This window comes from Falco naumanni, chromosome 2 (genome assembly GCF_017639655.2).
Source record: "Falco naumanni isolate bFalNau1 chromosome 2, bFalNau1.pat, whole genome shotgun sequence".
Taxonomy (NCBI): domain Eukaryota; kingdom Metazoa; phylum Chordata; class Aves; order Falconiformes; family Falconidae; genus Falco; species Falco naumanni.
The window spans coordinates 19,703,730-19,730,047 of NC_054055.1; the positions used below are offsets into that span (position 1 = coordinate 19,703,730).

The 26,318-nt window shown below is 35.0% G+C and overlaps 1 protein-coding gene across 13 annotated transcripts in view; it reads left to right on the forward strand.

Moving 5' to 3' along the window:
- The window catches only part of PSPC1 (paraspeckle component 1), a 68,209-nt gene that overhangs the window by 12,244 nt on the left and 29,647 nt on the right, over positions 1–26,318 (forward strand). For 7 of the 13 annotated variants that reach the window (XR_005826288.1, XR_005826287.1, XR_005826290.1 and 4 more), the window contains exons 6-8: positions 656–764; positions 20,241–20,298; positions 24,445–24,614. Coding sequence is in view for 2 of the 13 variants with exons in the window: in XM_040583527.1 (XP_040439461.1) it covers positions 656–764; positions 20,241–20,298; positions 24,445–24,614 (337 nt within the window). In the remaining 11 variants the exon portion in view is untranslated. The remainder of the gene's footprint in view (positions 1–655; positions 765–20,240; positions 20,299–24,444; positions 24,615–26,318) is intronic. The other 6 variants (XR_005826291.1, XR_005826295.1, XR_005826292.1 and 3 more) reach the window with 1 other exon arrangement.

Here is a 26,318-nt window from a genome sequence, read left to right on the forward strand (position 1 = left end):
TATTTATTTCAACCTTGTAACTGAAGCATAGCTGTAATAGATTTGGACATGCTTCTAAGACTTACAGGCAGATGAACTGCATATGAAATAGTAGCATTGCAAATTTATAGTCTGACATGAGATTTTGGGGATATTTTCGTTTGATATTCTGTTATGCTGTAGACAATTTTTCCTTTAGGATCTGATTCATACAAATATTTGTTTTCATGCCTGCTAAAATTTATGATAATGAGCATAGTAGCATCATGTTGATTGAGGTTATGCTTTTCACATTAAATATAATGAGAAATGTAGATGAGAAAAAAGAACAAAATATGAACTCCTCTCAGAGTTAAAAATGTGTCTTTTTGGTAGTATTGAAATGTTTTAATCCACAGGGACTTGTTAAAACCTGGAGTATTGTAACCTGCTTACCAATATGTAGCCAGAAGAATAAGTATAGAATGTGCAGGTATTGTAATTACCTGTATTCTAATTAACAATAATAAATCCTTCAATAATATTCAAACCCATCACATAGATTAGTGTGTTATGCTACATAAAATAATAAGTAATGACCAGCTTTGTTTATATGCTTGATCTTATCTCCTGAGACTGAGTACAAGACTGAACAGGTCAGGAGTCTAAGTTGATACAGTTTTTGAAAAAATTCTAGACATGAAGAAGAACATCGACGTCGTGAAGAAGAGATGTTACGCCAAAGGGAACAGGAGGAATTACGACGACAGCAGGAGGGAGGTTTTAAGCCAAATTTCATGGATAATGTAAGTAAAATTCTATGATAAAGGTCCAAATTGTGAAATCTTTTTAATTGTAATACTCTTTTATACTATACTAGCTGTTGAGCTGCCGCCTTCTTGTTTACTGTTTTTCATTTAGTATTTCAACGTTCTTGTGAGTGGTACAAATTTAGTAGTGTAGTTGTTTCTTTCTTTGTATGATGGCATCAATGTTGTTTTTCCTACAAGCTGATGATATAACACTTCAGTTAAGTGAAGATGTTAAGATATTTTGCCTCTTTTATTTGGGAAATAAATTTTCCCAATAAAATAATTAAATTTTTCTTAGTGGGAGGTCATGGGAATAAATGATCTTTCCGTGAGCAGGTGCCCTAGTGTGAAGGCTTAAATTTTAAACCAATTCAGGCTCTTAAGCTTGTTTGATTTGCTTGCTCACTTTTATGTTTAACTTGTTAAGACTATATACTTCAGAAACAAAATGGGCAGGGTTAACTTCATATGGAGCATAAAATCACTCTTTCTCTTGGACCCTAGTGTAAAACTAGATGAGGAGAACCTCAAAATCTTTGCTAAAAGGAGACCAAAAGATTAAAGGTGGGGGAAAAAAATTGTCCTCTGCTATAATTTCTGTGTTATTTATATTAGTAATTTAGGCGTGTTCTGCCTCTGAAGACTCATCCTGCAGGACTATCAAAATGGTGGTCTCAGAGGAGTCAGCTTGTAATTTTTCATGATAATCTATTTTGGTCAAGGGTATGATTTTTTGTTTCTACTAACCAAAGCAGTTAAATGAATGCAGCCTGTATTGTGAATGCTTTAGTTTCATGTGAGGGTACCTTTTACTGTTCTTAGTGAGGAAGCATCAAATAAGTGATCCGCATAGTACTCTTTTACATTATTAAAACAACTGTAGTCTGCAGGAGGGAATTTTTCTCCCCTTTACAGGTACAATTTGATACCTAAATCAAAAATAAACTGCTGGTTTCTCAGCTACATTCTAATTTTGTGTTTTGTGGAAGAAATACCTATTTTACGTTTTATACCATAACATTTTCTGTAGAGTTGGGAAGAATATATTATGTATGTTCTGAAACATCGTAAGAGAAGTTAGAAAACAAAAGATTTCTTGGTCTCTGTGGAACACTTTTTTCCTCACCCTCTGCCCCCTAGAGTTTATAGTAAAGATGGGGAGGAAGGGAAATTTTTCCTTTGATCTTACTAACAGCTGTCAGTTAATTTTGCTGATTGTGCTTTGAGACACTTGGAGCAGAAAAAAGTCAATCATTTATTTCCATATGTTTGCACTTTCATGCTTTCAGCATGTCTTTTCTTTGCGGTGATGAAGGTCAAGAATTCAAAACTCACAATGTCCTTTAGTGTGTTCCCATATACTATTAAACATATTTTGTGAAATAGCATATAACAGTAGTCTGATGTAATTTAGAAATAGCACTTAATGTTTTGTGACTTCTGTAGTGCCAGATACGAAATTTCACCTCACCTTAGTATCTTCACATAGCATCTTTTGGGGTAGCCTGACTTTCTGAACCTATAAGCTACCTGTTGAAATCCTGTGGCGGATCTGAAAGCTGCAGAGTGCTGCGGGAAGGGGAAGCTGGGGAGCCAACCCACAGGCTTGAGATGGCTGTAGCTCCCTCGAATTCCATTGCTGTGCAGAAGTCATGGCCTTTATTCTGCAGCGTGGGGTGCTGGGGAAAACCAGATAATGTTGGCCCCAGCAACCTTTACTGGTTTTCTTCTTGCATCTGTCTTGAGATAATGTTACTTAGTCTTTGTGCTTGAATTGCTTGTCACAGTTTGGCCATCCTCGCGTTTATCTGCATCTTTAAATTCCGAACTCTGTGTGAATAGAAACTGTTGAAGTTTGTGTGCTGGACATGGGAAAAATGTAGTGTAAGGGAAGAGGAATGGTTCAAATGGAAAGCACTTCAATCACTATGCATAATTTTTGTGATGTGTATGTGATTAATCTTTTTTGGCGGAAAGGTAAAGGTGTGGAAGAATAATTTGGAAGTTTGTAGCTTTCCCACTGAGTTGCATTACTGGAATTGTGTGTTTATCTGGAACTAATAATACACTGCAAGAATATATAGATGTAGTTGTGCAGTGACAAGCCTACTAGAAGCTATGTAAAAGAATATACAGTACAGGTGTTGGTTTTTTAATGTTAGTTGAAGTGGTATATATAATAATTTAAAATCTTTTTCTCCAGTCTTCAGACTAGTATTCTGGTCATGTGTTGACATGTTTTATTTCTAATGTCCTTTGAACTGTGAAAGAGGAAGAATTGAAACAAAAATGCCAGTGATGTATTTACTTTCTTTAGCAATTGTTTCTAGTAAGGGCAGCTCTGTAACTCCAAGCATGGCCTATCGTTTTATAGGCATCCATTATAGCATGTCTGTAGATAACTGTACTTAAGTTGTATAGTGTGAATGGGAATTGAAAAAGCCTTTGCTTTTTTCGGCAGAGAAGAATTTTAAACCGTTTCTGGAGATTGCAAAATGATGCACCAAGTCTTTTGTCAATTAAGTAGAGTTTCTTATACAACTAAATTATTTTAAGTTTATTCTTACTAATACTTGTTTACTGTGGACAGACTTCATCTGGTAATTACTTACAGTCTCAGATTATCGTTGTACACACACTGAAAAAAGTTATTTTCCATTGTAAAAGTTTAAAAGTTGCCTCTTGATGAAAATTGCATTTTATGATACTGGTGGATAGTTTTTACCCTATCAGGTCTTGATAAACTCTTTTGGCATAATCTTTACAACATATTAAAGTCTTCTGCCAACAATGTATTTAGAAGAAAAATAATAATTGTTTCTAATCCTTGTTTTTGTTTCTTAAAAGCTTTGAAAAGTAAGCTTTCTTCACTTATATCCTATCCCTTTTTACTGTTCAGTCTAAACGAAGGACATAAATGGTAAGTGCAACGACAACCAGAATTGGAAGCTCTCATGTAAGGCTGCAGTATTAGGCTTTCCTGTTCAGAGTTTCTTTCTGTATCTTTTCCCTAACTTGTTAACCTTTTGATTTTTCAGTGTAACTACTTCTGAAAAATGTCTTAAGTTTAATGCAGTTACCAGTTAACTCGGTTTAGTTACAGATGGTAAAAATATTTTCTGTGCAGATTTCTCTTCCTGAAGCATTCTTGTTCATGGTGATGTACATTAAAATTTTGATTGTGTTTATTATTGATCTAATGGGCAGCCTAGTGGTGCCTAAACAATATATTAATCTAGTTGTGTGTTCTTTAGTAGATAACTTATTGATAAACACTTCAGTATTGGTTAGGATTTTTCCCATGCTTTGTATAAGTTACTTAGTTGAAATCTGCTGTTACAGCTCAATATGTATGCACCTAATTTCACAATAGCTTAATCAGGAAGCTTGTTTTCCTCTAATAATTTTTATTTTGCATACATATTTCTTGCTGGAAGAGGAACTTGCTGATGGTGATTGAAAACAATTTTTCAGCAGCACAAGTATTTTTTAAAAAATAAAGTGCTTCTGAGTGCTAGTAGTGTATTAATTATTCAAACTGTGCAATGGTTACTATCCAAATGTAAATGGCTTACATATATTTACATTGTTAAATCTCAGAGCCTTTTTACTAAATTTCAGGTTTGGGAGCTGCTTCTATTCATGTCACCAACTTTGAAGAGTGAAAAGAGTGATTTGGATTTAGTATATTAAAATAGTTTTCATGAGTCTACAGAAGAGACCAAAATATGTAGGAGTTGTAGTCTTAGTTTTATGGTGCACAGATTTAATTCTGCAGTAACACTGCAAAATAGTGTCAGGTAGGTATTGTACTTAATGAAATAATAGCTGTGATACTGGTTTACAGCTGCTCTTACTGATGGTTTAAAGAGGGAGATGGTATTTTTGAATGTCCTTGCCTGCTTCCCTCCAAAGAAATTCTTCCTTTTTCAAGTGCAACTTGAAAACAGAACAGTAAGGAACTGTTTCTTTTGACTTCAGCTTCAACTTCTGAATGCTAGCTGTTCTTTCATGTAAAAATTTGTATACGAAATAGTTACTTTTTTTTATGTCTAGTCTTCTTCAAAAATTACTTTGAGATGTTGTTTTGCTTTCCTTTTAAATTTTCTTACACAGAAGCATTGCTGCTCAAGTGTGTTGTTTAAGTATCAACATAAAGCGGCAGCTGCTAAAGCAATGGAGATTGCTGCTGGTTTGGGATGTGCTTTTTTACTACTCATTTGCTCTCATCTGTCTTACAGCTTTTCATCCAAGTCCACTACAACTTCTGCTGTTGAGGCAAAGTTCATAGCTTCAGGAATGCCAGAAACTTGATTGAAAAAAACCCAACCTCATGCTTAGTCTTTGTTTTAAGAGTTTGGTCCTTTGGAGAGCAGTTCATAAATGTAGCTTCCCATTTCTTTATTATTTAGAGCCTAATGAGGTATATCTTTATCGCTTACTTCTACGTTCACTTTCAAGATAAGTAGTACGTTTTTGAAACAAGTCTGTCAGATTTGCTTGAACTTCTGTAATTCGGGAATACTTTTTTGTACTTCTTGGCTCTTAACTGAATAGAGCTGCTTCCCCCCCCCCCCCCCCCCCCATATTCTGATTCCATCATGCTCAAAAGCCCCAGTTATGTAAAAGTTTTAATTTTCACTCAACGCAGAATTTTTTCCTACCTTATTCAAAACTAAACCAAGCAAAAGCAGATTTCCAATAATACATGAATAAAAATTTCCAAGGTTCTTTTCAAATTTGATTTGTTTTCTACTATTACTACTACTACTAAATTTGGTTATTTTCTCTTGACAGCCTAGTGTACTTGAAGCTGATGGTGGTGAAGTTTTGTGAGGTTTTATGAATATAGTCTCTTGTTTCTTAACAAACTTCTATAAATCTAAGCTGCTTTATAAAAGCTCTTTTGTACAGCTTGGTTGGGAAAGAGGAATTACCTCCTTATTGCAATCCAGCATACATTCTTGTGGAAGAAGTAGTTCATGTTTGACACCTTAAAAGCCTTTTAAGGTAAAACTAGCTTGGAGAAAGGCAGAGCATTAAATGTAGAACTGAAAAAAACCCACAACCTGACAAAACATTCCTGCTTTCTTGGCAGTGGTTTTACTTTAGTGATCAAGTTTGTTCTTCCTGTGCATAAAGCAACATAAGTTAGGCCTTTGAACAAGCTATTTATGAACATGCCATTTGTATTTTTGTGGGTGGTCTTAGTTTTGGCACTAGCACTATTTTTTTTTTAGTTTTGCAGGATTGCAGTGATACATATTAGTAGATGGATACTTAAATCTTGCATTTCTTATGTTCCTCAGGTTTTTAGATACCAAATTCAGTGCTCTAGGCAAGAAGGATAATTCTGTAACAGGCCGTAAAATATTCACATTGTATTATTTTCAGCCTTTAATTACATTGACAGATATAAAAACTATTGTTGTATCTGCTCTTAATATGAAAAGACATTGCATAAAAATCAGTGCAGCACTTCAGCCATCTTTTTTGTAGCATGTTATGTGTTTGTATACATAAACTGAAGCTATTTGTGAAATAAGATATTTTTTGGTTATAAGTATTTCATGGCCATTTTAGGATGGTTCATAATTTACTTTCTAGATTATGTTTTTATGTGTATCAAGGATGCTACTTAAGGTAATTTTTCAGTAATGGAGCGAAGAATCATTACAATGTTACATTTTATTTCAGTAATTTCTTATTTCAGTGTGTGTGAACTGTGAATATTTAGGGTAATGTGATGCATTTTTCTTGTGTTATGTTACAGAGATTTAGGAGAGTAAACCCTTTTATTCTGCCATCATCTTATCATGTTTGCACAAAGTGCTTTAGAACATATTTACTTCATGTGAGCTTGTAAACAGCAAGTGACAATTCATAAGTAATTTTTGTCCCTTAATGTGCGATCACGTCTCCAGTATGAATTTAGGTGTTGCGGTACTGCATATAAGCACTCCCAGGTTTGTTCTCTTCTACAGTAATGGACAAGGAATTTTTTTATGTGTGTTCTTTAGATTATCTGTTTATAACTTCATTTTTTTTTTTAGTAAAACCGATGGATCAAGAAACTAAAAGAACACTTTTCAGACGCTTTGTATGCAGTGCCTAAATGACACCAGTCTTTGTCAGTCTTAGTGTTTCATGAGGCCTCAGATTTAGCAGGTGCCATTTTTGTACAGTTATTAATGGAAAGTCTTCAAATGCATCTGGTGTACTTGTTTATAGGATACTCTATTTGCATACTTAGCTTCTCCTGTTTCATGGGTTTTACAGATAAAAATGGAAAAAATTATTAAAAAGCAGATTTAGTAAGTCTATTCCATATTTTTAATATGATTTCTGAAAATACAGCTTACAAGTTACAGAAAAAAATAAATCCACTTACCTAACTGAAGTTCCTCAAGTACTGAGTCCTTCAGTTTTTCATCTTCTGTCAAGTAAGATTAAGGGTTTTATAAATAATTCAGAAAAATCCTTTGTTAATGTGTTTGATAAATGCCCTACATATTTTGAAGAAGCTAAAATTAATGTGTGCCTTAATAATTTTCATTTTTTCTTCCTCAGCTACTGGAGTTAAGTTTGACTTGGAGTTTATAGACATATTTACCCAGACTAAGAAGAAATTAACTTTCAGTTTCAGTTGTCTACTTGATACCTATTTTGGACTCATCCACCTGTCTAAATCCTGAGATCTTACTTGGTGGCATTGAGACTTGCAGCCAAAATAAGTTCTTCTGCTAAGAAAAGTTTGTCTTTATTCAAATGATCTGTCTTTAAATAGTAAAACACCCAAGAAGCAGTAAGTGTAATTTCTGTAGAAATAGTGGTTTTTGTCGTCAGGAGACCTGTTAATGGATCTGTTGCTTAGTGTGAGGAAAACTTATTTATAGACCTGGTTTCTCAAGAGGGCAATGCCTTCTGAGTAGTTTTTTCCTTAGTGTGAGCAGTAAGCCTCTCACCTTTTGCTTAGGTTGTAACGTTTGGATTCAGTAGCTCTCCTGGAGTGGAAAATTTTAATGTGGTAATGCAGTAAACTGAGACATAGAAATTAACTTGTCTTAGTGAGATTGCCTGTCTTTTGATACCAGCCTAAATGCTGTTTGTTAATTAAAATGTTCAGGGGTTTTCTCATTAATATTTCACAAGCCTCCTTTCTGTAGTGTAGGCATGAAGTGGGTTTATCTCCTTACCAGAGCTAGTGCTTATTTTGGATTATTAAATCTTCCATGAGGACTATGGAATTTAAGTCAGATATTTATGTCTTCAGTCAAGTCTTTCTTTAGGTTTCACTTTAATTTCCCAGAGATTCAGTGTTACTGTTAGTTGAATTATCATTTTTAGTAGGTAGTGTTTTTTGGAAAAAAGATGTGACTTTCTGTAGAGCTGTTTTGTAACTGTTCAGGTGGGGAGCTTAGTATCTTGGTTAATCCAACATTTAAGGAGTCAATTAAATATATTTAAGGTTTACCATTGTCGTGGTTTAACGCTGGCTGGCAACCAAGCACCACAGAGCCACTTGCATGCTCCCCCCACAGCAGGATGGGGGAGAGGATCGGAAGAGTTAAGAGTGAGAAAACTTGTGGTTGAGATAAAACCAGTTTAATAGGTAAAGCAAAAACTATGCACGCAAGCAAAGCAAAGTAAGGAATTAATTTACTGCTTTCCACCAGCAGGCAGATGTTCAGCCATCTCCAGGAAAGCAGGGCTCGGCTCCATCATGCATCGTGGTTACTTGGAAAGACAAATGACATAATGCTGAATTCCCCCCTGCCCCCTTCCTTCTTCCCCCAGCTTGTATATACTTGGCATGATATTCTATGGTATGAAATATCCCATTGGCCAGTACAAGCTAGCTGTCCTGGTTGTTTTCCCTCCCAATTCCTTGTGCCCCTCCAGCCCTCTAGCTGGCAGGGCCCGAGAAACTGAAAAGTCCTTGATTTGGAATAAATATTACCTAGGTACAACCAAAAATGTTAGTGCACTGTCAGCTTTGTTCACACACCAAATCCAAAACACATCACTGCACCAGCTACTAAGAAAATTAACTATATCCCAGCTGAAACCAGGACAGCCATTTAAAGGTGGTTTTCCCAAACACCATCACAGAATCATAGTGTTTTGGATTGGAAGGGACCTTTAAAGGTCATCTAGTCCACCCCCCCTGCAATGAACTGGGACATCTCCAACTAGATCAGGTTGCAAAGATCCACATCCAACCTGACCCTGAATGTTTCCAGGGATGGGGCATCTGCCAGCTCTCTGGGCAACCTGTTCTAGTAGTTCACCATCCTTGTTGTAAAAAATTTCTTACTTATATCTAGTCTAAATCTGCTCTTTTAGTTTAACACCATTACCCCGTGTCCTATCACAACAGGCTCTGCTAAGGTGTGTGTCCCCATTATGGTTTCCTACAGTGGCTAATGGTGTAGGATGAAGTATTTGTATTAGTTTTATTTTGTATGTAACATGAAGCACGTTGCTTTTACTGGTACTGCTGAATGCAGTTTTCTTGATACACTTGTGGCAGTTTAGCTGGTGTCTCTTCTGAATATATTAATACAAAAGATCAGAAAAAGACAATGTAATGTCAAAACTAGGTTCTTCAGGCTTTGTTTTTCTTCTGTATGTAATGCTGGTTTTTGGAAGTCTTAAAATTTTATTTACTTATGGAGTATGTGTTTGTTCTCCTCTGCCTTTTCTGAATAACTAAATATTTGTTTCTCTGTAGGGGAACTTGTATGTTCTTTAGGTAATGACCAGCTCTTCTTGTTTGTCCCTGTTGTGATGCCCATGGTGTCCCTAACATGATTCTGAGTTTTGGGTCTATAATAAATGAATTGGATATCTTTTGATGAAAGCAGCCACTGTAGCTTAAGAATTACTGTGTATGAATTTGGGTCAGGGGATCAACTAAAAGGCAGGTTTTCTTAACCAGTTTGGATTTCTTGAGATGACTAGTTTCTCAAACTTTTGATTGAAATGCTAGAATTGCCTGGTCCAATGTATATTGTTTTTCTCAGAACTCTTAATTATTCAAATAAGTGTCTGTCTTCATTCAAGTCTACCTCGTCTTGCTCCTGTTTTACAGTAAATGGCCTCCAGGTTGTATAAAAGTACTAGCTGGAAAACTATGGAGAGCTGGAAAACTGTGGAGCGTGGTTTCATGCCAGAAAGTCCATTGATGCTTCTTTATTCATGTTTTATTTGTTTATGTGCTGTATGTGGGAACTTTGGCAAGAGCTTTGTTGGGGAAGTCTTAAAACATCGAACTATTCTGATTGTAAGCAGCAGTCATAACTTATAGAAAGCTATATATGTTTGTTAGAAGTTTCTCTTATAGGACTTTTTTGTAGCAATGAAAAACTTTGGCTTTCAGCTTCCTTTTGACAAATACTTGCATATTCTAATTACTTGGTAACTCAGATCAGTTATGCGATAGCAGCTACAACTAGTCTCTTTTTTTGTGTTAAAATTTAGTCATCATGTATTATATCTGCTTGGTGAGAAAAACTGTTAATACAAAAGTCTGGCAAAGTGTCATATTTAGTACACTGTGGCTATAACTAGTGTTGTTTTTAAAGTGTTTAAAGTTGATTTTGCAATGTTATATTTGATATTCCAATTAAGAAGTTGTTAGATTTTTACATAAACACTTCTTGATAAAGGATATTCTTGGCTGGTTAATTTTTCTTCTAAGGAAACCTAGATGGCTTTTACTTCATCTCATCCTTGAGTCCTGCAGTTGCGAAAGGTTGTTTTGAATCAGTCAAATGTTTGCTGTTACAGTATTTGCCTAGATTTGTTTCTCGTGCAAGGAAAACTTAACACTTGGGAAATCTAAAATAAAGCATTGTTTTATGACACTCAGTTTTCAGTTAAATATTTTTATGTATTTCTGCATGATGGTACAGTTAGCTCGGACCTCGTTACCAGTTAAATAGCCTTTCAACACCACGCCCACTGGCGTGACTTGAGGAGTGCATCTTAAATTCTTTGCAGCTTGTTCTGTGAAAGTATGGTATCCTCCCTGCTCCCATGGATGTCTGTTTTGATACTTACCTACTCTCATGCCATTTCTTTAGCTAAAAGAAAACCAGAGTAATTCTAAGCTGCACCATAAATTTCTCTGATAAAGCCTCTGAAGATGTGAATATAATGTAATTACATGTTTCAGTTGTGAATTCGGTGGTGTGGTGGATATTGCTTTTCGAAAGTAGTTTTACAGGTAAGTAAACAGTTTAGTGCCTTAAATTGACTACAAATTAAAAAAAAATTCATTCTGTTCAGCTGTTGAACTGTATAAAATTTTTTAATTTTATTACTCTTATTCAAGATATTAAGCTAATAGAACTGGGAGAAGCGTTTTCATTTATTAGTTCTATGGATTTAAGGTTGCAGAACCAAGTTAATTGACAGAATGTTGTAAAGAGGAAGCTGATATTCAGAGAGTTGAAATACAGATAATCTTCCTTTTTAAAAAAAAAAAAGGATTTCCTGATTTTTAAAGTGGTTACCTTCTCTAAGAACCTTTGTCTTGTAAAAAAAGTATTTCTGAATTTTACCTTAAAGTATTTGAGAAGCAGAATTTTACCTTCCTTGTGACTGTTCATTATTAAATCAAGGGGAAATTTTGATAGAAAGAAGACCTCTGTTCCTGTTTGTTCTGAAATGGTCAGCAGTGATGGCATTTGAAAAAAAGTTATACCCTCAGAGAGTGCTTCATGTGGGTAGCCGTAGATAATGAAGAGACATGGAAGTTTTTTCCTTTACCAGAAGAGATGACATAAAGATGATTTAATAGAGGCATGGGCATGGAATTAAAACCTTTGGATTTTGTTCCTTGCTACTGTTATATGCAGTTCGGGGCCAGATTTTGTCTTCTGTATGCATTAATTTTTTGACTGGTAGATAACATTTTCCACAGGTTTGAGAAAATGAGGAACCTTTTTAGTCAGTTGTATTCTGTAAATGCTGCATATACGGTATTTTACTGTGTTATAACAAATAGAAGTGGGATAGGCAGGAAAAAACCCACAGCAATAATGATATATTAATGCACTGTTTTAAATGCCGTATTAAAATTCAGAGTAGCAGCAAATAACTACAAGTCAAAATAATAAAGCGAAAAGACATAAATCTCAATATGGTGCAAAATTCTGTCATCAACAGAGTAGGTTCTGTAGTAAATATTGGGTTATTTTAGACTGTTACCTTTTTTGTTAACAAGTTAGATTGTAGTTTGAATTTTTAGCCTGTAGTGTAGTATTCTGAAAGTATGGGTTCTGTGTTTAAAAAAAAAAAAAAAAACACAAAAAAAACCCAACCAAAAAACCTGCAGTAGCTTCTGTGATAAAAAGTCTTTAAAAAGCACATAACCTTTATTATAAAAATATATTTATTTGTGCTTTTATTCAAGTTCTGACTTTTGGAATGTGTTCTGTAAAAGCTTGCAATTCTCAAGTTTAGTGTCTAAGGTCACTAGATGAAGACATCCAGAAAAATCTCTGTAGGCATGTAGACAACTTCTGTGATAGTGGTGGTGGCCAGTTGTTAACATTGAAGATGGGTGAATATCTCTGCCTCCAAACTGGTGGCTGAGAAAGTGTTTATACTACTACCTTTTCTGGTTCAGACAGTAAGTATTCTTTTGTTCGCTTGTTCTGCACTGAAAAACAGTAATGATTATTCACATTTCCCCCCCTCACCACCACCATTACTTTGCATTTCATTTGTCTTTTCTAGTTCATTTGCCTTACTCCTATAGTTCTGAGCACTAGTTATTTTCTGCTTCTCATGGCAAAGGAGTGAAAAAACATCTCAACCGTGCAACAGTTGCAAGTATTTTGGACTGTTTTCCTAATCTAGTTTACTTTCTACCCCAAACTTAAATTTCAAAAAGAATCTGGTTTTGACAGGATTTGAACAGTTTACTGAGCGTGACTTGCTACTGCAGACAGGTTTCACTCTAAGGTATTAGCCTTTTTCAGTTGGCTTTTTCTTGAAAGAACTTTAACCAGCTGTTAACTTGTCACCTTGCATGACTATTTTTACACAAGATTTTTTAGTTTTCCCTTTGCTAATTTTGAAGTAGTATCTGGAACATATTTCCAGGCCGGAACAAGCCCAGTGTACCGTATGGAGGTGATGAATGCCAGGAGTGTTTGCAAGTCTTTTGTGCTGTGAAAAAAAAATCTTACTTTCCTGGTGGTATGTTGGTCCACATTTTTTTAAAAAGAAAATACGTTTTTTGCTCCAGTTTTACTTTTTGGTTGTGTAAGTATATACTCATCTTTTACAGGATGTTACAGGTTTGCTTTCTTACAGGCAGAATTAACTAGAACATTTTGGGTGGGGAAAAAAATAAAAGAGGAAAGGACACCTGAAATGTAAGCAAAATCTGGTAGATAGGATGATTCTTCTACATTACAAAGGAAAGGACACCATGTGGTCTGCTGCCTCTATAAACAGCAGTTGTATTTGGAAAGGATGAAGTAAAATTATTCTTGGCCAATATACAAGAATAGTGATTATGTTAATGTACTTGGCTGTCCTTTGACTTAGCTTTTGAGGAAAATCTAAAATTTTACAAGTCCCATTGAAACTAGTCTTAAGAAAAAGATCACTTGCAGCTGTATCTTTTGAGAATTACAGTAATGTAATGATTGTTCATTCTTGAAGATTTTCAATAGTTGTAATCAGATTGCATTAATAGGGCTTTGCAGCTGCTATAGGTGACAGTTTGAGTGCATACAATATTTACAATGTAGTGTTCAGTAAAATGTATTGCATCTCTGGGATCTTTCAGTCTCCTTGATGCTCACAAGTTTGAGGGGCCTCCAAGTGGTCTGTGGGCTTATCTCTTTTAGATTAGCCTAGCAGCTGTCTCTTCTGTATTAAATAGTATTTTCTTACAGGGCATTATTAAATATTGCTGGTTAGTGAGGTGTCCCCTGAATGTCTTTGTAATGTGAGTAATATTAATGCAATTAAACTGCTTTCTTTTCCAAAACTGTCAATATAGAGACCTCACCTAAACGTCATGGGAGGACTGATGTATTCAAAGGAAGTCAGCTTTTCTTTAGATTGGGTTTTGCATCGAGCTGTAGGAAGGTGACAAAAAAAAGAAAGCATACTAGAAGGATCACAGTTATTTAACATTGTACTCTCCCAGAAATAAACCCAACAACTTGCATGATTTGGAAAGTAGAAGCTAGTTTTACCTAAACAAAGGCAGATCTTAAACTCTTCCATCTTGTAGAGTTCAAAAATGGCTGGTATTAAAATATAGATGCATTTGAGGGAATATGTAACTTTCTTTTTGAAAAGTTTCTTCTAAATCTGCAAGAAGTGTTGAGTGTGTGTACTTTTTCACACACTCAAAATGGAAATCCATTTCTATCTTTTCTGGTGTTAATGTGTGTTACCTGATGCACTGAGAGGCTTTTCAATTCTTAGTTAAAGAATTTTTATAATGGAGTACTATCCTACCCAATTCTTTATTAATTCCATGTAAAACATACCAGTATATGCTACAAGGTATAATAAGAGTGATGTTTTTAATACGCTTTGGTATCTGTCTACATTAATATTAATTTACTGTTATTTTTATTACAACTGTGATATTAAAACATTGCTAGAGGTAAATTTTTTTGTATTTTTAAAGAATAACTTCAGCTTAGAATACTAAATAGTTTTGGCTAGTCTTAACTGCAGTTGTTTCTCTTTCTGTGAGGTTTAGATGCTGAGGACTACCCTCAGCAACTGAGTGCTCTCCTAGAGATGTAGAAGGGAAATGAGGGAAGGCCCCACAGAAGTTGAAGACCTTTCTTGTTTGTTCTCAAAACAAAAAGCAGAGGACAAGGATGTAGTGTGTGGAGGTTTTTCCCGAATACGTTCCTATACTTTTGCTGTTAATTAGTTTTAAAATAAATTCCCCAATTTTAATAACATTGATATTTCCTTTACAATCTTATTGAAATATTTAAGAAAAATTTAAGAAATCAGAAGCGTTTTTGTCAGTAGCTGTAATTATCATTGTTACTACCACTGGGAGTGTTTTTCCAATTTGTAGCATTTACTGGAATATATGCATCTGCATGTATTTCATGCAATGTGTATTCCTGGTTTTTAATGATAAGGGGTTTTTTAAATGTTTAGGTTTTTAAAATGCTGTAACTTAATGAGTCATCTCCACCACCTGTGTTCATGACTTGAGTCACCATGGAGGAAATTGGCTTTATCTGTCTGCTTTTCTCTGACAGTCCTATTGACAGCTATTAAACATAATGAAAATTCTTTTCATTAGATGCCCTACTTAAAAAATAGGACTGTGTAGTTTCCTGTATGCTACGTGTTCTATAGCTACATTTCCTTTAGTTGTTATCTAGTTTAATGTATTTGCTTGTGTAATTTTGTGTGATGTAAGTGAGCTTGTTTCTGTTTTAAACTTAGGGGTGGGAGCAATTGTCCAGTTCATAGAATTCTTAAGTAGTTCAGGCTGGAAGACACCCAGCTCAGAGGAGTGATTAGCTCTGGATTTAGGTAGCACTGCTCAGAAACACAGAACTCTTGGATTTTGAAAGATCAGTCTTTTTCTATTAAAATGATTTACTGTTATTGCATGTGATGGAATAAAATGAGCTATTTTAGGATATTGTATAAATTCCGGATGTTACGTATTAATCTTAATTGATGGATAAACCAAAGAGGGAAAGGTAATGAGGAGTTGGTGGAAGAGAAGGCTTTTGTTACTTCAACTCCTTGCTGGCAGCCTAACTTCCAGTAAGCTAGTCATTGGAGCGAAGTAGTGGAATATTCTGAGGGAAAGAGAAATGCTGCACTAGCAAAGGTATTCTCCAAATTCTATTTTTGACTACCAAACTAGCAATTTTAACCATTTGTATGATTTATGTCTTTAAAATACAGTTGTCTTTAAATTACAGTTTTGTGTAAGGTTTTAAGGGTCCTAGGCCTCCTAGAGAAGCCTTTGGAAATAATGTTTCTTTTCTAGAAAGATTTTAATGAAACAAACCACTCTAGAAGGGAGTAGTGAATTCTAATAAGAGGTACAGAAGTGTTATACCTGTTTTGACAAAGTTACTAGAGAATAGAGTTCAGTTTCCATTTTAATGAAAACAAGTGAGAATCAACAGCCCTGTGAATTACATCTTGCTCTACACATACAACCTAGATAAAGTGCTAATTAAGTTACCAATGTTAATGTGCAAGTTTTAAGTTTATGTGGTAAGTGTGCTTTTTTTATAAGGCATTTTCTTGAGGTTGTATCTTAGCATTAATTTGATTACCATGCCTTAGCTGAAAGGTGAGTGAATAGTCCTGTGTTAATTGGGAAGTGCATCTCCTGGCCACAAACAGTTGAAGAAAAATGGATGAGCTGTTGTTTTAGTATTTCTGTTGATATTTTGCTTTTTGCAAATATCTAATATCTTCTGTGCCATATTTATTCCATACCATAACTTTTTTGATAGTGTTGTTACCATGAGTATTGCGTCATTTGGAGACAAGATTTTTAATTTTCATTGGGCTGCTGCAAATGCAGGGCCAGAAGTAATATTGGTTTGACAGTTAAAAAAGTTTCATGACTACTTGTATTTTTATTTTCAGCTTGAAAAGGGAATTGCATCTGATACGTTCTCCTGTATCAATTCTTATGTGTCTTTTCAAAACAGTTTTATAGAGTGAATTTAAAAATATCCTAATACATTTTTAAAAAACAGAAAAAAAAATAATAATCTTGGCAGTTCTCTGTGTGCTTAGGTTACTGGTATCAATGGTGATTGACGTGTAAGAATGTTGCACGATATACCTCAAATGCTCAAGAAATCTTATTTCTAATACTTGTAAAAGGGGAGAATCCATATTATATGAACTGTACAGTATATATGTAATTTGAAAACGTATGTGTTCAGTATTTTTGTGCAGATCTATTTTTTACAGTTGACATCAAAATGAGTTGGAATTGTGAGGACATTTCATTTCTAATACTTGTATCTAAAGTAATTAGCAAGTATAATGCTATAGTGCCATCATAGCAGTTTCTCTAAAAGCAAATTGCTCCGATGAATCAGACCTTCTTTAGGGTCTTGAGGGTTGTTTATATTGGTGAGTTCTGAATTATTTTACAAGGATTTTGCAACAGAAGTAATTTGGAAAGCTTTCCTTTGAGGTGTGTAAACAATTACCCTTTCACAACAGGATATTATTCTTTGTTTTCTTCACTTAGTTTTTTGGTTTGGGCTTTTTTTAAATCTTTCCAAAGGTTAAGTTACATGTCACCACACATTCTTTTTCTTAAGGCTTTATTTTTTTCCCCCTCTAACTGCATATCCATTTTTCTAGTTCTCTTCTAGTTTGTTTGCCAAAGTACTGGGTAACTTCAGAGGTTCTTAGTAGCTTCCCCACAGATTTCTTTAACAAAAGTTTAGCCCTCCTCTTGCTGCTTAGTTTTAACTCCCTGTTAATGGGTAGTTATGGGTGGCTTCAGGGAAGGGGCTGAAGCAGGCTGCTACTCAGGAATGAGCAGTTGCGTAGTGGGGAAAAGAGGCTCTGAGAAGATAATGCTATCATTGTTAGGTTCTGCAAGGGCTTGAATATACAAGAACAAAGCTCTTGGGTGGGCTGGAATATCAGACAGTACTGGTTCCACTACTCTGTCATATTTTAGGCAAAGCCCATGGTATAGATGACCTAACTTACCTGCAATAACTTGTTTATGCTCACATAGTAAATAGCTGTCTAGAACATGATTTGTGTGGGATAGGACTGAATTTTGGTACCATCTGGACTCCTGCAAGTACAGGCTTTGGCAAATGATCCAAGTACATATTTTTACAGTTAATATGTCAAGCATTTCATTACATTAGTGATATATGCTGTCTGTTAACATTTGAAATTCAGTATTTTCTCTGACGGGATTTATCTTAAATTAGCTAATCCTGTGTTAACAGTACAGAAGAATTTCACTGTGCTGAAAAAAGTTATGAACAAGTACAGTAGGAAGAATAATAATTCCAGTAGGCACATTGATATATCAACAGGCAGCAGAGATCATAAGGCACATTTACGGATCTTGAGTCTATAGCTGAAATGTTTTTTATATGGTAGTAATTCAACACCAGAGTTAAAGCTATGAAATGGCAAGTAATTGCTTCATGGTTTTTGTTACAAAGGTTAGATGACTTAAAGTGAAAATTACAGATTCTACCCCTCTCTTTTGTTGTACTTGCTGTTAGCTGAAGACTGGTAGCATTTCAAACTGACAAAAACCTGGTTTATTGCTAGGAGGAAGCGTAGTGTGCTTTTTTTAAAAGAAGTATATGTTGCAGCTTGCCAATGTTTCAATCCTTTGCAAAGAAAACAAGTTAAGTTCTAGTAACTAGTACAGCTTTATAACTCTTTACTTAATATCCTTGTCTAGCTGGTATTGTACTTGGACCTACCTTATATGACGCATTTCACATTTAAAAAAAAACCAACAAACAAAAAAACCACCACACTAGCTTGTAGTTGAGCCTGAGATGTATTAAATAAGTTATGTGCAGTAATTCAAAATCAGGTTCTCTTCCTTGTAGCTAGAGTCTCACAGCTGTGTTTGGCATGTCCTGTTTCACACACACACACACACCATATGCATGCACATGTGCACACACAGTCTGATTAATGTAAGCTGATAGCCATGGTGTTTTTTCTACAATGTTGGGCTAGGGATTGACATTAGGGGTGATATGCCAGTTTTCCTCTTCATGTCAGGGCTGAGGTATAAAAGGAGAGACTGATGTCAACAAGGTTGTATGCCAGTTTTGTGACTAACTCATTTCTATCAGTTTTGGGTATGATTGATCCTAACAGGGCTGCTGATCTTCCTTGACGTGTCAAGGATCCTTCCTTAACTTACTGTGAAAGGTCTGACAAAGTAGTTGCATGTTTTAATGTGGGTTCTAGGGTCAGAAGAGGAGGTCCTTGGGTGTTCATCAGCGGCCTTTCATAGCTGGACCTTAAAATCTGCCTGTGTCTTTTAGTTATGAGGCATTACTTTTCTTCTCCACATTAAGCCATGTTCTTTTGAAAATAGTATACATACTTCTTACATTAAATACGTTTTGTATGTTGAGTTACTAGAAACAAAGTTACTGACCTGTGAGCCTTTTGTCATGTATCTTATGACAGTTTCCCATACCAGGATATTTTTACAAAACCATTGACTCTGTTCTGTCAAATATTGGTGTCTGCTGCTTTAAGTGTGTGAAGATAGAAGACTCATGTGGCTTCCCAGATATAATTGAATGAAAAGGAGTTTTGTGAAACTGTAAAAATACTATGAATATATTTTGATTTGATTGATGTTTCCATTTAAAGGTTGCTTATAGCAAGACTGAGTTGCTTAGTATATGGAATTGTTTTCAAAGTGCATCTGAACTTTTGTTCTTAAGTGGTATGACTTTCAGAATCAGGTATAGTTTTGCGTATGCTTATTCTCAGCACATGTGTGTTCACTCAAATCAGTTATATGTTAACCTTGCAGAAAATTTATGATAACATTTTTTGGTGTAAGTTTCATTAGTTTTATTTTTGAACTGTGAATTTGTTTCTATCTCATCCTTTTGATATAAGCAATAATACTAAAATCCATTGGAATTATTTGTGGTAGTTAGCTTTGTTTTCACCTAAGGGATGATTTTTGCCGCTCTGGGTGCTATCGTTTGAGTATTGTTTCACAGCAGGCCGTGGTTCATGATCAGTAACATCAGAACTCTTTTGCTGTTGGATGACTGAGCATCAATTGCATATGGATCAATTTGTCTATTTGGCATAAATGCAAGTTATATAGCTGATGCTACATTTTTATTCTGGTTTGAAAACCATGGTCAGTATCTGAACTAACATATCAATAGTGTGATATAATTTATTAAAAAACGCACCACCACCAAGTTAAGTCAGAACTATTTGAAGAAAGATGAACTGGCAGATTGGGTTTGTATACCATCAGAGCTTGTTTTCCAATCAACAGAAGCATTTTTGAGTCATGAAGCCAGGTGGACTATTGTTGAACCACGGCCTTTAGGCAATACTGTAATAAGACCACTTTTTAATTAACAGTTAAAATGTAAATATACTTCGTAATAATGAAAAATACTGTGTGAAGATTGATTCATTTGCATTTGATCACATAACTATTTGGGAGCTTTAGACTGCTCCATCTGATAAATGAAACTTGTGATATTTAACCTTTACCATTATGCAAAAATGTACAGCATTGCTATATTGAACTTCTTATTCCATTTGATTTTATAAAAATAGGGGATTATAGTAAACTTTTATTCTTTGTTCATTTTTGTAATCACTGGAAACTTTTGAAATTGAAAACTTTTCTTTTCATGGAGTATATGGGTATGTTTTAAGTTCTAAGAATGATAGGTTGACCATGAAAACTATGTTTACTTTCAGAGAGAACAGGAAATGAGAATGGGTGATATGGGTCCTCGTGGAGCAATAAACATGGGAGGTAGGGATCTGAAGGAAAAAGGCTTCTGTAATGTAAAATTTCTTTTTCTTTGGGACTGTACATGTTACTCAAGCACTATTAATTAGTGACAACTACTGGAAAAAAGGAGTAAACAGTATTAGGAAATAAAAAAACCTCATGGTTTTTGCTTCCAAACAGCTGGTTTTTTCCTCCAGGTGTATCTTTACTGTTTTGACTACCTGTGGGAGAAAAATATGATGTGCAAGTGAAGAGCAACAAAAAGGCAGGGAAAGGTGATGCTCTAGAAATTACCTGATAGAAAACAGGAATTTTCTGTTCAGAAAGTATTTGGTGTTCTTTTGGAGGGACTGCCTATTCAGAGAAGTTGGAACTGTAATTGCATGCAGTGAAATGATGTATAGCTTAAAATTGGTAAGTTCTTGTTGATGTACCTGGCAAAAGATTAATGAGTAATGTGGTTGATGGTCTACTAATTTATTGCAAGTCTGTATTTACAAATATTCTCAGTTCACTTTTGTAACTTAAAATATTGTTAAAATACTGCTAAAGACTTATTGGCAAGTCTAGAAAAGTAAATTCTTAATAATTAGTGTTTGCACTACTTCAGTTTGCAGACTGAAGGTGTTTGGAATGTTACTACTTCAGAATATCTGCTTTTAAACAAGACTGAAACTAGAATGTTTCTTTAAAAAACCCAAATCTTACTAAACTATTAACTGTCAATATATATATCTCATGGAAGCTTCCTGATGTTAATTTAAAATAAGATGATAATTTAGAGAAAAATTAATATTAATTCTGTGTATTCTAAATTTGCAAGTACATACAAATCTTAGTGAACATTGTTGCTTGACCTTTGAGTAATGTGAATTTATAAACCAATGAATCTGCTTGGTCCAGTTTTTAAAATACAACATTCATCATTTCCTTGCGTTTATTGACACATTTATAGCTGTAAAATAGAAGTGGGCTTTTTCTTTCAGTGAAGATGAAGAAATTAAAAAATAATTGTAAAATTATCTGCAAATAATAAGCTGAAGCATAAATGGTGAATAATTTTTTATAGTTTTTCTTTTGTGTATTATTGCAGTCTACCTAAAAACTTCATTTAATCAGGAGACTGTGTAAATACTGATACTGTGCCAGTTGTCCGGACCACAAGATACACTTTTTATGCACATATTTTGAATGTGTAATTTATAGCAGTGTGTTCACAACCCTTTTCTTGTCAGGTTTTAATGCTTAGCAATGATGTTCATAGTCTTGCTTTGTAAGCTTTGTGCTATGCCTTGATTTCAAACTTGATAAAAATGCTTTTAGAAAAAAGTTATAATAACAGCTACTATTTTTTAAAGGGAAAAATATTCATAGCAAATAGGTATAGATAGAGTTTGTTCCCATGGTATCTAGATTTTAGGTTAGCTCACTGGAGATTTTGTTTTCTCCAGCCCATCAACAACCCCACCACTACAACAAAAAAAACCTGACCCCAGAAACCTGCAGTAGACCTTTAATTGTGATCTTAGCATCCTTTCCCAGCCTTTCTGTGGGAATTGTAACTGACCTTTACCTGTGCCATTTGTGACTTCTTATCATGTGGGACAGTGGGGAGTTGGAGTACCTTCAGTAGTGGAAATACCTGCATGATACAGTGTTATTAGAAAGCAAGGTACCTCTGTGACAGACTTAATTAGTGTTGGGCTGACTTGTGTGGGACCTCTCATGTTTACATAGTTTTCTGCAGCAAACAGGTTCTGAGAGGCTCTGTATGCCTCATCGTAACACTTAACTGGAGCCGTAAGCTAAGTGCAGCTGATAAAACTTTTCGAGGTATATATATATATATTAAAAAAAAAACCAACGGCTTTTTTTGGAATGATCTCTGCATTGATGAGCGTTATTGACTATGGCTTATTGCCAGCTGTGCCAGACCTTGGCCTGTGGAGTTTGGAAAAACTGAGTGTGCTTTTTTCAGCCCTCCAGATTACAGAAAAATACCTTTTTTTTTTTCTTAAGTGTCTTGTGACCTGTGGCATGAACACGGGATGACTGCTTTCTATTTGTTGCTGAACCTGCTCTATTGAAATAACAGCTAACTTCAGTGTCCCATCAAAAAGAACAGGCAATCAAGTGGTTAGGTTTTAGAGTCTGTTTTGGAGCTAGGAGAATCTCTGAGGGATAGCTAAAATGCCATAGTGGCCTCTTACTGAAACTGTGCAGGACACCAGTTTCTCTTTGCATTACACTCCCCAGTTGTCCTGGCAGTGCTGACTCTGCCTGAAATCAGTTTAATACTATAAAGGTTTGATACTACAAGTTGCTGTACATCACCCTAGAAGCAATATGGGTGTATTTGTATGATACAAAGGGTAAGAACTTTGTTGCAGTTGAAGGATAAGCAAACACTACCTGTGTGTGGCCAGATGGCTAAATTTAGTTAGGCTGGTAAACAAGTCAGTAACAGGTAACAGCACTGACTGCTTTTAGTTAATGGAGCTAGTACCAGCCACTAAGTGCTGCTATCATGATAGTCCTGCAGAGTACCTCTAGCCTCTGAAAATAAAGGTTTCTCCTTATGTTGACAGTGTAGACTTCTCCTTTTCCTTCCATATTTAGTCACTAAATGGATGATACTATAAAACAGGTTTAGGGCATATTCAACTGATTCTGTTGAATGGTAGCACAGTCTTCACCTGCTACATGAACTGGTCATGCCTCTGGGTAGGTGAGAAGCATTGACTTGCACATACCTTTGGTTTGCCGTAGTGTCGTAGGGAAAAGTCTTGGAGTTTCTTATTACTGTGCTCAAATGAGTTCTGTCTTTCAAAATGACAGGGTTTTTCTCTGTCACTTCTAATAAACTTGTTTAGTACTTTACCATGTGCTACTGCATTGTATGGATTGTTTTTGTGAAGCAGCTTGCAGTTGACATAACGTGTATGATCAAACCTAGGTCTGCAGTTTTAGCAGTGATATGTCAGATGCAGTGGGTTCACTGACTGCTGTGATATGCACTCAGGGCAGGTAAAAAAGATGTAGTTCTGCAGATAGTCACAGTACTGTATCTGTGCTAAATGGCCTGCTTACCATGATGTACATTTATATATTCATTATGATAAGATGTTACAGTTGTTATGAGAGGTTAGAGGTTGTTTTTTAATAAAAATAAGTTGATTAGTCTAGCAACGTGTTGGATTTCTTGATATTATATGTTGTTATGACTTAAAGCGTGGGCTAGATTCCAAAGGTGTGTCGTCTTCCGTTACTAGATCTTGGATGCACACTTTTGGCTGAGAAGGGCGGATTGTTGTTGGAGACAAGGAACATGTTAAAGTTGATGACATTTCATAATAGCAGATGTAAATGATACATAATCAGAATTTTTTCTTTCTAACAACTTGAGAAAATGTAACAAAGGCAATTTTACCTGCCTGTTGAGTATGTTATTGGGTACTGGCAGAGGGGTGTTTCCAAGTGCAATTTACCAGCTAAATGATCTCCTCAAAAAGATGTTTTTAAGCTTTTCTACCTTTTACGGTGAATCAGAATTTTGGAGGAGACTTTCCTGTGCTTGCAATTCTAGTAAAACTTCACTTAGTTTTCTGGTACTTTTACTGCAATAAATGACATTTACATGCAAGATTTACGCCATATTACAAATTATTTATTGTAAACTTGAGTACCATTTTTGGTATTGCTTTTAGATGTTAAGACTAATATTGTTACAGTATATACACTTAACATAATACTGGTAGAACAGTTCTTGCAAATGTATGATATGATCCTTGAAGAGTCAAGTTGCCTTGTAGCTGCCAGTTACTGCAAAATAATTTGATTTTTGCTAATTTGTGGTGTGCATACTATATATATATATGCTATATGAACACTTCAGTTCCTGCACAGAAACCATACAGCTATATTTAGCTGTAAAGTTCAAGATTTAAAAATACACAAGGCAGATTATTTAATGCAAAATAATAGGGGTTAATGAAAATCTGTTTAAAAGCAGATGATTGAGATAAATGTACAGTCTCAAAGAATATTTTTTTTTTTGTTTCAAGTATTGGAAGTCTTGTACATTTGGCTATTTAAATATTGTAAATTGTTTGTTTATTCTTGTAAAATTCAGATAGGACAGCTCTAAGTATAGATTGTTTTGCATAGATGCGTTTAGCCCAGCACCTGCTGGTAACCAAGGCCCTCCTCCAATGATGGGTATGAATATGAACAACAGAGGAACTTTACCTGGCCCTGCAATGGGTCCTGGTCCTTCCATGGGACCAGAAGGAGCTGCAAATATGGGAACACCAATGATGCCAGATAATGGAACAGTGGTAATGTATCACAAATTTAATTACTTTGAATAGCCGTCATGTCTCATGGCCCATTAATGTTACCAAAGATATTTTCACACTGTGTAAGAATGTGATACGTTTTTTGAATCTGTTAAAAGTAGTTGATAGAACTTGTTAATGCAAATAATTTACAACAGAGAAGGGAAGTCTTTTTGATGTTACTATGAAAATCCTACTTCCCTTAGGAATGGTATGAGTTCTTTGATCAGTAACCAGACTTTGAATTGAGATTAGAATGTACAGCACTTGTGGCAAAGCTTGCATGTATGACCTGTCATGAAAAACTCACAGATTGTAAGAAACCACTTCTGTGAAATGGAGGAAGAAACAACATACCAAAGTAATCTGCCAATTTAGGCACTTGCTGTTTTTTCTTCTGTGAAACTAAATTCTATGTATTAGCTTGTTAGGGTTTTTGATGAAGTTAAATATTGGAAGCTATGTAGTGTGAAGATATCTTTGTGTAAACTATTTAATTTTTCAAAGTGACTTTAGTGTTTTTTGTATTTCCTTTCTAACACTGTTGAAAGCATGAGATTATGACAGTAATGACACCACTTAGAAAATAAGTATGCCAACAGCTGTTAGAAGTAATGGTCATACCAATACCAGAAAAATAATATTGCCCAGTTGCCAAGGGTGGTAGGGAATGTCTTCTATACATCTGGAATTTTTTATCAAGAGCAGATAAGCCATTGGGATGCAGTTAAAGCACTAGCCATTTTTGCTCTGTTGTCATAGCTGGTTACTTTTCCTAGCTGTAATGTCTTATGTAGAGAAACAACTATATTTTTAAATCTGATTTTTACATATCTTCCAGTATTATTATGTAAATATATATTTTGGATATTCTAGTGGTGGTGTGATATAAAGGAGTATTTAATATAAGCAGTGATGCCATTATAGTTTTATTGGAACACAGAAGCATATGGTAGCTGTATTTTTTCATATATGCCTCCTCAAAAGTATCCATCTGCAACTGAGCAATCTGTATAATGAAGTTTGGACAAAATCCTTTGTTCCTTAGAGGATAATGAGATTTTCATTGAGCACAAAATACATAGTGAGTCAGGTCTTTACCAGTTAAAGGAGAGGGTCTCAATTCACATTACAGGAACCAGCTCATTTTATCAGTTGTGTCATTGGTCACAAAGTGGGGGGATGGGGACGGGGATGCTTTTTGCAAAATAGCAGTTTTAGAGATGCTTTTTCTGGAGACCCCTCTGTGTTACTAGTCACCTCTGGAACATTCTGTTGTGATTATATAAACACTGTGAAAGAGGTGTAAGGAAAGGAACATACTATCATAAATCACGGTGTCTTATCTCCAGCTGTTGTTTTTCTACAAAAAGTCATTCCAGGTATGGAAATGTAGGGAATATACTGACACTTTCAATGCATGTTTTATATAAAAAAAAAATACCTTTTTTACTTTCCATTTTGTTCTGCATGCTATGGAAGGACAAATTAGATGCTTTTTTAATTATTACGATTTTCTCCCCTTTTGGACTTTGAAGGTTTTTAATTTGGGGAGCAGGCCCCTACATAAAGGCATAGCCTAACTGTATTTTTCCTGCACGGCTATCTGCTAAAACACTCTTAACAGTTAATTTCAGTTTTCACTGAGGGAAATAGAGAATATGATTTATAGACCTGAAATTTGGTTTTAATTTTTTTAATTGG